The sequence below is a fragment of the Corapipo altera genome, unplaced genomic scaffold (assembly GCF_003945725.1).
Source record: "Corapipo altera isolate COAL_440 unplaced genomic scaffold, ASM394572v1 200, whole genome shotgun sequence".
NCBI classification, from domain to species: domain Eukaryota; kingdom Metazoa; phylum Chordata; class Aves; order Passeriformes; family Pipridae; genus Corapipo; species Corapipo altera.
In genome coordinates this window covers 55,697-68,402 of record NW_020884992.1, presented here as the reverse complement: position 1 = coordinate 68,402, position 12,706 = coordinate 55,697, and the positions used below count along the sequence as shown (strand labels likewise).

Here is a 12,706-nt window from a genome sequence, read left to right as displayed (position 1 = left end):
AACCACGTGGGCTCCAGCCAGTCCCAGCTTTGCTCGGGAAGGGAGAAAAGGGGAATTGCCCCATTTTCAGGGGAGCCCACCAACTCACACTTCAGGGGAGAAAGTCCTGAGGGCCCAAGAGGGCTTTTAAACCCCAATCCACTCACATATTCCCCCTCTTAAGTTTCATAGCCCTTTGCCTCTCCCCACCTGCTCTCTCCTCCCAGCGTTATTCCCCCAGCACAGCTCCATCGAGGCTGCGCCGATGGGCTGAAGTGTGTAAGCCCTCACCATGGCTGCCCCCCAGCCAGGCTGGTCATGATCAGGGTTTGGAAGATGACACACATCCGTCATTATTTTTTAATTAGATTTTTATTTCCTACCTCTAGTATTTCATTGTAATTTCCGCCACTCCTACCCAGGCCACGCTAATATAATCACTCCGGCGGAGAGTGGGAGCAGCCAGCCCACTTGTTCCAACATCCCGCTCAGGAAAGGCAAAAAAAAAGCAATTTGCTAAATCCCCAGCCCCTGCAGTCATTACAAGCTCGAGGACATCAGGTGGGTGCTGGAACAGACCATCAAAGCATCGGTGCTGGCAGCACCTGCCGGGAGCATCAGCACCGAGAAACTTCAAAAAGAAGTCCATGTTTGCTCAAAATACTTGTTAGCAATTCATTATTGCAGGTGAGGCATAATTAAAAATGGGCTAAAGAGATTTGTGAATTATACCCTCGGTTTGATGCTGGAGATGCAGTGATATTTTCTAGCCCACATCATCCTGGAGGTCAAGATTAGATGACAGCTTGGTCTAAAAATACTCTGAAGGGTAGGCTGAGGCTGTTGGAGGAGGTTGGAGCCCCCTGGGCCCCCCCACCAGGTTTCACTCAGGGTTGAAACCAGGGGACAGATGTTTCCCCCAGGACATTGCTTGGAGCAAGCCCCAGTAATAAAAACAACTGCTGCATTTACAGGGAAAATTCACCCAAAACAACTGCAGAGAGAACTCCATCCCACCATCTGCCAAAGGAGCACCAAAGCCAAATCCCACAGCTGAGTGGGGCCAGGCTCCCCTCACCATTACCCCCCACAGCTTCCAGAGGGCTGGAATCACCATGCAAGCCCTATACAACCATCACGTTCCTTCACCCAGTTACATGGTCCCAGCACAGGATTGTCAGCAAGCCCAGAGCACTACGGGGTCAAAATTGAAGCCTTAGTGTCTATTCAAGATTTCCTCCACATCTGAGACCACAAGGTGAAAAGCAAGCTCTGCTGTTGGTTTTTGTTTGTCTTTTAAACCTGCTTTGCCTGACAAGTATTCCAGATAAATATCCCGAGTAATGTTACACGTTCCAGAGATACAAGGAAAGAACAGCTTGGAGAAAAGATTGTGTTTCAAACTATTAGAAAAATTAAAGTGATCCACGGGAGACAGCTGGGGCTGCAGCCACCCCAATGTGGGCACTTCAGCGCGGCCCTGACCGATGCACCAGACCAATGACATCCGTGTTCCCGGCTCCAGCGGCCAGAGGCACCCACAAGCACACGCCAGTGACATGTTACCAGAGGAAAGCGAGTGCACGGCAGCCTGCAGACGTGCCCACACTCACAGGGATGTGCACACCACACACGTATGGACACGCATGGAGAGAAGCGGCGCCGCTGCCCACAGGGATGTGCCAGACCCGTTGCTGCCAGAGGCCAGGGCCACGCTCCCTCCCCAGCGCCTGCCACAAAGTTAATGCTGATAATACCAAAACCACTAAAATTACCAGCCCTGAATCCACGTGAAACGGGTCCAAGAGCAGCGTCATGCTCTGTTTGCTGCCGCTGCTCCGCTCCTCAAGCCCGTGATGGCCAAGCCTGGCCACGGAGCTCCACCACCAGCCACCTGGCCACCCTCGCCAGGACACTGCCGGCCGCTCCCCGCAGCCTCATTTCACACAAAAAGCACCAAAACGTTTGCATCACAGTCGCAGCAGAAACACAAGTTGGAGCTGACACCCGGATAAAGAGCAAGGGCAAAATCCAGCCCCGTCAGCACACAACCTTTTCCCTCCTCTTTTTGCAGCCCTGGGAAAAATCAATAAGATGCAGTGAGTCAAACTCAGCTTGAATCCCGTAAGTAATGAGGATTAGCAGGCTGGGAGCCGAGGGAACAGGCTGCCTGTGTGCTGGGCAGGGAGGGACCATTTTGTGGGTGTAGGGTACAGCCTCAGCTGAGGCAAATAACAAGAACAGCTCTTTAACGGGTGTTTTAGGCAGGACGGCAATAGGGAATAGGAACGACATGATTTGCTTAGAAACAAGAAAATCTCATGAGGGTAACGTGGGATGCCAAGCCCTGCTGGGAGCAAGATGGGAACCCCACAGGTGAATCAATATTTGAGTTTGATGCCGAGCCCATTCCTAGTCCCTCATACAAGCCCAGACTCTTCAAGCACCGCGTATTCCTGGGGCTCTTTCCCGGCGGTAATTAACCCACCTCAATGTTTCACTGTTCAGAGTTAAGTTTGTGGCCAAAATCTCAAAGTGGAGAAGAGACATGGACACACACAGCCTGAACATAGCTACCAGCAAAATAAGAACCGATTCAGTGTGTTTCTGCCCATAAACAACAGCCTGGACCCTGATGTAGTGCCCTTTTCCCCAGCTGAAGGAAGTCGGCAGAAACCGGGAGCGCTCGAATCACGGCCGGAGCAGCCCCGGGACAGTGGCGGGGCTATACCCCGATCCCCGCCGAGCCAACCCCACCGTCCCTCCGACCCCCGCCCGGCCCCGGAGCCCCGCGGCTGACTCGGTCCCGCTGCACCGTCGGGTTCCCGCTGCCCCGGGCAGCGGCTCCGCCAGAGGCGAGACGGGGGTGAGGAGGCGATGGGAGGAGAGAGAAGGGGGGCAACGGGGAGAGATGGGGCTGCGGGAAAGTTGCGTTTCACCCACCTAGAAGCATTTTGGATGCGGCTGCGTCGCCTCCGCGCTGCCGGTGCCTCCCGCTCGCCGGGCAGAGCTGCGGGCAGGGCCGGGCGGGCGCAAACCCCGCTCCGCCGCCCAGCGCTGCCGCCCCTCGCCCCGCGTCCGGCCCCGCCTCGGCCCCGCCGGAACGCGGGGGGAGAAGCTGCCGGAGGTGCCGGGTATCGGCGTGGAAATGGGCGGGGGGAGCGGGCGGCCCCCGCCCCGCACAGCCGCCCCCGCGCCGGGGCTGCCCAAGCACCGAAACCTGGGGCGGGAGGAGGGAGCTCTCAACTGCTCCGCTGCGCCCCCGGGGCTCTGTCCGAGCGTCCTCCAAAGGGGCTGCTTTGGGGTGACACCTGCCAAGGTGCCCCCGTGGGTCTCCGCCGCGGGGTTTGCTCAGGGAGGGGAGACAGAGGCAGCCACCCACCCCGACCCCCGGGAAAGGCTCCTCGGCAGCAGGAGCCGCGTGTCGCTGCCTGGTGGCCACATGTCCTTGCCCGGTGTTTGCGGGTCCCTGTCCGGTGCATGTGGGTCCCTGCCCAGCTCAACACTGACCCCAAGCACTTGAAACACTCAGGGCCGACCCAAACATGGCATCAGCTCATGGGGTGACATGAGTGGAATCGGGAAGCCTGATCCGCCTGGGGGGCTCACCCGAGCCCCCCATGATTGGGGTTTTCATGAGCCCAGGGCCTGCTGCCCGCCCCATTGGTTCGTTAGCAGAGGCTGTGGCAGTTGGGCTCCCCATGGCAGCACCTTCTCTGTGCTGATTTTTGGCCTCTTCTCTGTAGGGGAGACTCAGGACTTGCTTACATTAGTGCCCTTTAAACAGGGAAATGATGAAAAACGTGCTTGTGAAAAGAGGAAACAATCGTCTCCCCCCACTCCTTGAAAGGCAGACAACAACAAGGAGGGAATTGAATACTTCCCTCAAGTCAAACAATTCAAGGAGTTGGGCAGAAACTGCTGGGCCACAAGCAGCGTGAAAATGAAGATGTTAAACCACAAGATGCTGAAGTCCTTTCCCATGTGCCACAGCCAGACCAGGCACTTTTGGGGTAAATTACAGAATTTTGGTGCACCGAAAAGCATCTAAAGCCATCAGGACTTCCCCTGGGTGCTGCTGCCAGACCAGGGCACCCCAGGGGTCCTTCTCCCAAAACCCACCCAGGCTAGGCTGGCACCGGGGCAGCCCTGGCAGAGCCCTGGGCAGGGTGTTGCTGTCGGGGTCGTTAGCGGCAGCAGTAAGTTTAGCCAGGGCAGTCGCTAATCTGGGATTGACAGCTGGCCCTGTGTGCCTGGCCCTGGCCTCCCGCAGGCTATTTAAACCCAATATTAATTTGTTTAATGTCATCAGCAGTTTGGTGTTACTGCAAGGAGTGTCGAGCAGAGAGAGCACGGAAGTGTAAAGACTGGGAGGAGAGTGGGGCTAACAACCATACAGTGGCTGTTCTCCTTTCCCCTGGGATGACCACAAGCCATGAGCAAGTTTGGCATCTCTTGGCAAAGACCAGCTGGACCAATGTACAGCCTTGACCTCCCCCCTCCGTCCTCCATCCACCCTTGCCCCCATCCCTGACCAGCCCCTTGAGGTCTACCCATCAATTCCATCAATAAATCCTCTCCCAGCTCCATCTGGTGCCGTGCTCATCCCAGCTGGGCGGGCAGGTCCTGGCTGGCACTGCCATGGCTGAAAGGGCTCGAGCTGGTGTGACACGAGGAATGGCGGCGTGGGACGCTGTGCTCCTTTGTGGCCAAGCCTTTGAGGCCATCTGGAGTAGGGGCTAATTGCAGGTGCTGATTACAGCCCCTGCCATTAACGCCTCCGGCCCTCCCTGCCCAGCCCAGCAGATCACTGGAATTTCCCAGCGCTGCAGCGTGGGTCCGGCGGGTGCATAATTTGCTATATTTGTCCATGGACCCTGGTGCTGGCACACGGGGCAGCAGCACAAACCCTCCCACAGGGCCCAGACCCTCATCACCCTCCTGGTGGTGCTGTCAGCTGCTCCATCCCCCTGGGAGCAAAGCCCGTGGCTGCTGCTCCCCACAACCTGCACTGTGGGACGGAGCTGCTGGAGCACCTTCCCCAGAGCAGCTGTGAAGGGTGCCTGGGGCCGTGACAACCAGCTCCACCATCCCTGCATAATGCTGTGTGAGGCCCTAAAAAAAACCACAGCCAACAGTGGGTCACATGCCACAAGCCCCCGTGGTCACCACTTTCCGACACAGGTTGATATCCACACGCAAGGCCCTGATGGTCGAGTGTCCTGAAAGCACGGGGACAGAACCAGAGGATTCCTTGTGGAAAGGCCCCAGCCCCAGCCCTCAGCGTGCAGCTCATCACACATGTCCTGGAAGAGGCAAATCCCAAACATGCAGTCAGAGGAGAGCGTTTGCCAGCAGCCACCATAGAGCTGGACTTGCTTGGGCAGGTCTGCTCAAGCTGTGCTTGTGGCTTAAAGGGAGAAGAGGGAGGGCAGGGAGACAGGGAGGGTGCTCAGGCTCGGTTTGGGCACAGACTGTCCCTAATGTCACCGATTCACTGAGCTCTTTGTGAGGAGAGGCTCCAGGAACTACAACAGAGAGATTAATCTGAACCCTACTGAGAGCAGTGTTAGGCTCTTCACTAGCTGAGAGACATCCAGGAAAGGCTCTCCCCAGCCTTAGACTCCAGTCTGGCAAATAGCGACTGGAATTGGGCAATGAACACTTCAATAAAGGAGAAGGGAGACAGAGGGATAAAAACCCAGGAAGAAGCCCTCCCCCCCTCCCAGGTCTGCCAAGCCCTCCAGAGCCTTTCTGGCTGACTTTGTTCACTGAGGATTTAGGGTATAATTTGGGGGTGAAAGATGCCAGATAGGATCAAGACCGATACACCTGGAGGACATGTATCAGTTTTCTTCTGCTCTGTAACCTGAGCCCTGTCAGGAGCAGAAGGCTCCGGCTGGAGAAGCCGCCGGCACTTCATCCCTGCTGGGCCAGGAAGGCGGGTGCTGACCTTTCCTGCTCCTGAGTTTGCTCAGGATTAAGGTAACATATTTTAAGGGCTGAATCCTCCCCTCGAGGGGTTCCCACACAAAGAGGATGGGGTTTGCAGCTTGGGTCCCCCTGTCATTCGCCTGATAAACAGGAACTCGTTAAACCGCCGAATCCACAGTGCCCACCCAGATCCTGTTTTTTAATTAATCCCCAGGTTTTTTTATGACTCCTTCTTGAAGATTTCTGCTTTTATGCATCTAAAAGGAGCAAACTGGAGTGCCATGTGTCTTTGGAGGGGTCTGGGGGACACATCCCCAGCTCTGCCCCCCAAGGTTGAGCTGACGGTGCGGGCAGGGCTGTGGGAGCAGAGCAGGGGCATTGTGCCTCCCATCTTAATCATCTTTCCCAGAGAGATGGCTAATTAAAGGCATCCAGGACAGGTCTGCGAGTAGGGTGGAGAAACTGGATGACCTAAAAATATTTAATTATCAGGAAAAGGGGAAGAAATTACACCTGGAAACAGTTTCAGAGAGAGAATGTAATATTTTCCCTCTAATCTAGGAGAGCCTTCCTGTAAGGCACAGAGTAGAGGGTTCCACCTGCCACCACACTTCGGTTCCCACCAGCCCTGTGCAGATTTTCTGGGGTGCCACAGGGCTCATGAGCCCTCATATGGATTCAGCTGGGGGTTGGCATGTAAACCAGCTACCCAAAAACTTCTGGATGCTTATTTAGCCAGGGGTGACCCAGCTCCAGTCTCACCCGCCAGGTCCCTGCTCAGCTCTGGCCCATCAGGAGTTGCCAGGGCCAGGGAGCTTTCCTGGGCACACACTCGGGTGCCACGGCACAGAGCACACTAAGACACTCCCTGTGGCATGGCAACGGCCAAATAAATTGAACTATTCCTCATAAATCTGTAACTGTAGAAAATACCAAAGGTGAGCTGGAGCAGTGTTGTGGGTGAGCTTTCCAAAAGCAGCAATAACTCAGGGGCAAGAAAAAAGAAGGGAATTGAATTTGAGGTGAACAGGCAGTGCCTGCAGGCAGAGGCAGCCCTGCTCTGACAGCTCCAACAGCTCCGACAGCTCCGACAACTCCAGGGCCCCAATTCAACTCACATGCTCCAAAAGCAGAGAGGTGAGGGCAGCCTGGGGGGGCTGCAGAGAAAGGCCACAGTCCTTGTGCTGAAGGGACACACGGCTGCACACACTGGTCCCTCACAGCCAACTCCTCCGGCACACCCGGCTCCCCACTGCCCTGCTCCCAGCTCTGCTCCCAGGTCTGCTCCCAGCTCTCCTCCCAGCTCTGCTGCCAGCCCTGCTCCCAGCTCTGCTCCCAGCTCTCCTCCCAGCTCTGCTCCCAGCTCTCCTCCCAGCTCTCCTCCCAACCCTGCTCCCAGCCCTGCTCCCAGCAGCACCGGGACCAGTGAGAGGGGAGGTCCCCAGCCCTTGGATGCCTGCTGCCAACCTCAGGCTGTCCCCATGGCTCCAAAGGCCAGAATTCCATTTTCTCCCTCTGCACACCCGCGCTGACACCATGGGGTTATAGAAAGGAGAGCTCACTCCGGGAAAGAGGCAGAAGCATGACGAGGGGAGATCATCTCTTCAGAGAAAATTTTATATTGCTTACGACTTACTGTCTGGGAACATAAAACAGTTTAAGCAGTCGACCCTAAATCACAGTGACAGCTCTACACTACCCACAACCCCTCGCTCGCCCTCCCCCAGCTCCCCCCGAGCTGCCTCCGCTCCCCATTCGCCCGGTTCCAAACGCTCACTCCTCCCGTGTCCCCGGGCGAGCAGCACACGCGTGTGCACAACACAGAGACACAGTGGTACAGGGAGGGACCGGGGCTGGAGGCTGGAGGGGATGAGCTGCATTTCCATCATGGAGACCCCGGACAAGTCACCTCCCCGTGGCTGTCACCCCTCCCTGGTGCCCCCAGTCAGCCCCGCTGCTCTTTGGGACAGCGCCTGGGCACGGGGAGGCCGCACAGCCCTCGCACGCACAGCCGGGCACGACCTGCTCTATCCAGCACCTCTAATCCCCAGTGACAGCTGGGGTGGGAGCGGGATGCTCCGGGATGCAGCTGGGTGCTGCTGGATGCTCATCTCTCTCCCATGTCAGAACAGGACAGCGGCTGTCTCTGCCCCTGAGAACAGCAGAGCCACCCGGGGATGCTGAGATCCTCTGTGTCCTCACCCCTCCCTGCCGACGTTTAAGACACAGGAGACCCCAGGTGGTTGAGGGGCACAGCTGAGCTCCCCCAGCAGGATGCACCTGGGGTGGCCATGAGAGCCAGCAGCTGCCTAACCCCAGAGCTTCCCAAACACCGTGCCCCCTTCCTAGGGGGACATCACCCCCCTCCCAGGGACCTCACCCCTCCTCGGAGCTGCTGATGGAGCCCTGAAAAAGGCCCCTTCAGGCTCAGAGCTCTCTCAGGACAGGGACCAGCGGGTGCTGACGAGCTGGGACATGCTCACAGTTCAGCTGCTGCTTTGACCATTTTTTCCCCAGTTAAAATAAATCTCAGGCTTTCCTCTTCCAAATCTGCTGAGCTGATGTTACACGGGAAATTGTGAAATATTGCATGGCTACGTGTTCCTCCTTGCTCTTAATCCACTTCTAATTAATGTCACGTGTGCCGCAGCCCTGAGCTGAGTGGCTGTGAAACACTGTTGAGGCAACTTGACAGCAAACCGACTGGAAGAAAGTGACAGCAAAATCCACGATTAGGGAGAACTGGCTCACAAATGCAGGGCTTAAAAATAACATGAGGCAATTTCCTACTGATTTTGGGAAAAATCGCCACTGCCAGCAGCACAGCACAGTCTCTGCCTACGCTGCACCCAGCGGCACCAGGGCACCCCGACAGCTCAGGCAGCCCCTGCCAGCCCACCCAAAGATGATACTTGATATATATTATCTGACCTTGCTATCTTTTGGCTTGATCTCTATATTTTTAAGGGAAAGTCCTTCCACAGATGCAGCTGGAGCATGCATCCCTCAGGCTCCTGCCGTGGGGTCTCCTACCTCCTCTGTACCCCAGCAGCACAAACGAAGCCCAGCATCTTCTCTGTGTCATTTTATGGCTAGGAGTTTAAATTTTTAGGATCTTTTTGGAATAAGTGTGTCAGGGAAAAATACCCCTGAAGCTCTGGCCAGAACTCGGGGTGCAGAGCAGGAGGGCAGAGTCCCAGTGGGGAAGGCTCCACACCATGAAACCCTTCCAGCCAAAGCTGACCACTGATCGATTAATTTTCTATTTGAAGTTACTGACTCAATAAAATCAGAGATTAGTTATGCTAGAGTTATTAATCCACGGAAAGCTGAATAGCTGGGCTTTTCAGAGGGACAGCAAGTTAATGGGGTATTTTCCGAGGATTTAGAAAGGGAGCAGTTTTCTCTGGATTCGTGGGCTGGCACGAGGCTGATGTGCCTGGAGCAGGGTCTGGGCTCATGTGGCGCCTCTCACACGGAGCCCGCAGGCCCTTTCCACCACGGAAAATGGCTTTTTCTGTAGAACAAGAGCATTTAGTGAAACAGAGCTTGTCTGCCACTTCCCAGTGGCAGGGGTAAACTTCTCCCCTTCTCAGCCCTCCCAGCTCTGCCCCCAGGAGCCCCAAGGGACATCCCTGCACCCATCCCTACACCCAAATGGGAAGGGAGAAGGCTGTGAGTAAGCAGAGGGAAGGAAAACTTAAAATTACCCAACTGAGCTTCTGCAAATGATGCCTGATCCCAGCCAACATCTTTAAGACATGAAAAAACCATTGTATTTTCCCCACTGAGATTCCAGGTTATTCAAATCTGATCTGAAAAGCTGTTTTTGCTCATCTTTGCTCGCAGCTGAAGGGAGCAGCCGAGGCCAATGGAGCAGGAGGACTCCGTATGTTTGTCCTTCTTAAATTCACAGAAGCTTAAAATCTGACCCCTGGTGCTGCCTGGGCACTAGGTGTCAATCAGCACCCAGCAGATGCAGGGTCTGCCCCAGCTGAATGTTAAAGCCCCTTTAACACTCAGGCTGGGCACGGATCTGTTGCTGGGGAGTTCGGGAGAGCCCGACGTGCTGCCAAAGTCCCTGGCAAGGGACGCTGTGAGGTGGCTCCCCCGCCAGACAGACCTTGGCCTTTCCCTGCTGAATTTCTCCAGAAGATCCCAAAAGCAGGAGAGCAGCAAACTGCTGCAGGAGTTAAGGAGGGAGCCAGAAAGAACAATGTTCCCTCTGGCATTGCCGGAGCAGGTCCTGGCAGGCGCCCGAGGCTGGGCAGGGCCGGGAGCTCCGGCAGACACGAGGACATCCCAGCCCCGACCCAGTGGTGACACGGCCGCTGCACCCTGATTAGTCCCAATTAGACCCTAATCCCACATGTTTGCAGATTATTTAAATCAATACATTGGGTTTATTGCAGACAAAGCCCCACTGAGCATCGCCCTGTTTATTAACAACAATTAAAGGATTCCGTGTGGAACATGAAATGGAACAAAATGGGATTGGCACCAGTTTGCTTGGTAATGAACAGCTGAAGGGCTGCAACAGCAGAGAGCAGCCGAGGGAAGGAGGAGGGAACATGCTGCAGCTGAGCAATGAGATGCCAGAGCACACAGAGCAGGGTCATGGAAAAGGATCATGGACCAGGACCACATGCACGATCGTGGACTGAGATCATGAAATAGGCTCACGGAGCAGAATTGTGGAGTGGGAGCACGCACCCACCAGACTGTCCATGGTCAGACCCACCAGCTCCCCTCCCTCCTCTGCTCCCCACGCCAGGGCACGGCTTTCCCAGACACTGCTCTGGGTGGTTTTCAGGATTTGTTTCCCAGCAGGGCTATCCTGGCCCTGTGGAGAGCTTGGCCATGGACTCCTTGGTCAGTGGAACAGGTGATAACCCAGCCTTGGGCACTGTGACCCAGACTCTGTCCCACAGGAGCCAGTCGAGGGGAGTGGGTTCCCCCAAGCTGCCAAAATCAGGGAGTTCAGCTGGCACCCCCTGTGAAACCCACCAGCAGCTGCCAGCCCCCCCCCAGCTCCAGGAGCAGCCCAGGCTCTCCTGGGGTCCCCAAATTCCCTCCTGGGGCCCCCACTCTGCGCTGCAGACCCAGCGATGCTGAAGCTGTCACAGTGATTTCTCTGCTCATCTCAAGCCTTTCTGCTCTCAAACACGCATGGACAGACATTTCAGCAGATAACTGGGGAAACCAGGACCTTTCCCTTTGCACGAAGCTGCTGTTCCAGGGCTGTGTTGCCAAAGGGGGGAACAGCACCAGGCAGCCCCAGTGTGAGGGGGAAGGTGGCACCGGGCAGCCCTAGGGAGGGTCAGGGTATGTAGCCATGGGGCACGTGGAAATGAGGAAGAGCTTGTGACATGGATCAGCCCCGGGGCACAGCTGGCTCTGGGTGTTTTAGCCCAACCCTGCCTTGGCACTTGGTTTGGGGGAGCAGCCCAGTAGCCCCCAGGGCCAGGAGCCTGCTGCTCCGAAGGAGACTGCTTCCCACTGCCTCTCAGGGAGATGTGAGGCAGGGCCCAGGGACGCTGCTCCAGCAGTGGCAAGCTCAAACTCCTCTTTACATCCCATGACTTTTTTGAGACACTGGTGGAAAGACCTTTTGGGGAGCAGTGGATAAGGGTGTAAATTCCTGAAATGCTTTAGCTCAGCCTGTCCTGTGACGGGAGCCCCAGCAATCATCCAGGATGACAGGGGGAGGCAGTACCCCCCCATCCCTGTCCCTGCCCTCACACTGCAGCCACCACTCCCCGTTTTGGGGTGTATCAGCTCTTCCTGCTCATTCTGCACCAGATGGGGGGTTCAGCTCCTGAGGACTCCAAGAGCAAACTGAGCTCACTGAGGCTCCCTTGGAAATCACAGGCAATAATTAAATCACTCGTGACCCAGTTGGATTAGAACTGGCATCTGTGACATGAAAACATCTTTTATCTGTGGGCACCTCATATCTAATCACCACCTGCACTGTGATTCTGTATGGGACAACAGGGATCTGGGATCTGCCTTGCAAGGAAATGCCTAATGAGCAATGGTTTGTTTATAAGTTGGGGTCTTTCTGGCACAGAGCTAATGAATTGTAATGATGCTGATTAGCACGTTTGCCAGCAATGCTCCTCTGCAGCTTTGCTTCATAAGATGCCAGTGTTCACAGCTTATGCAGGAAGAACGGATCCGAGGAGCCAGAGGGGAACAGGGAGACTGAGCAGCAGCTGGGAAGCTGCCTTTGATGTAGCTGTAGATGTCAGCATGAGACAGAGATTCCAGCCCAGAGGAACATCCCATCTTTGTCTAACACAATTATTTCATTTAATCCGTTGTCTTTAACCTCCCAAAGCTCCCCCAGTGCTGACATGCCACTGGAGACATTTCTTAGCTGTTCCTCTCCGTGGGCTGTGCCAGGCTGAGCCCAGCAGCAGAGCAGGCACCTGCCCGAGAAGGGTGACTGCTCCCATGACCATGGCAGGTGCATTTCCTCAGCACCCAAAGGTGCTAGTTTGGCCAGTGAAGGGATCCCACATAACTGTAATGGGGCAGGGCAGGGCCCTCTCAGCACCACCACCCTGCCAGCCCTGCCTGCACCCTCCTGCCCACACACCACAGTCCAGGCAGGAGCACGGGCAGGAGCTTGTCCTGTGCTTGTCCTCAGCTCACTGGGGCAAGGCAGACAGGGATGGTCCCCTCTTGGGATGATGCTGGAAATGAGATTTTTAACCAAAAGCACAAGAAAAGGTCGGCTCCAGCCGCACAGAGTAGCTGTGGCAGGAGCAGGAGGGAGAGGGAGGCG

The 12,706-nt window shown here is 55.9% G+C and overlaps 2 protein-coding genes across 3 annotated transcripts in view; both read right to left on the bottom strand.

Annotated features, from left to right (window-relative positions):
* ZNF385C (zinc finger protein 385C) overlaps positions 1-2,999 on the bottom strand; it is a 44,404-nt gene extending 41,405 nt beyond the window's left edge. The window contains exon 1 of the mRNA XM_027666320.1: positions 2,923-2,999. Coding sequence (XP_027522121.1) covers positions 2,923-2,932 — 10 coding nt within the window. The 5' untranslated portion in view covers positions 2,933-2,999. The remainder of the gene's footprint in view (positions 1-2,922) is intronic.
* Positions 1-12,706, bottom strand: part of CUNH17orf113 (chromosome unknown C17orf113 homolog) — a 40,731-nt gene that overhangs the window by 10,024 nt on the left and 18,001 nt on the right. The window lies entirely within an intron of this gene.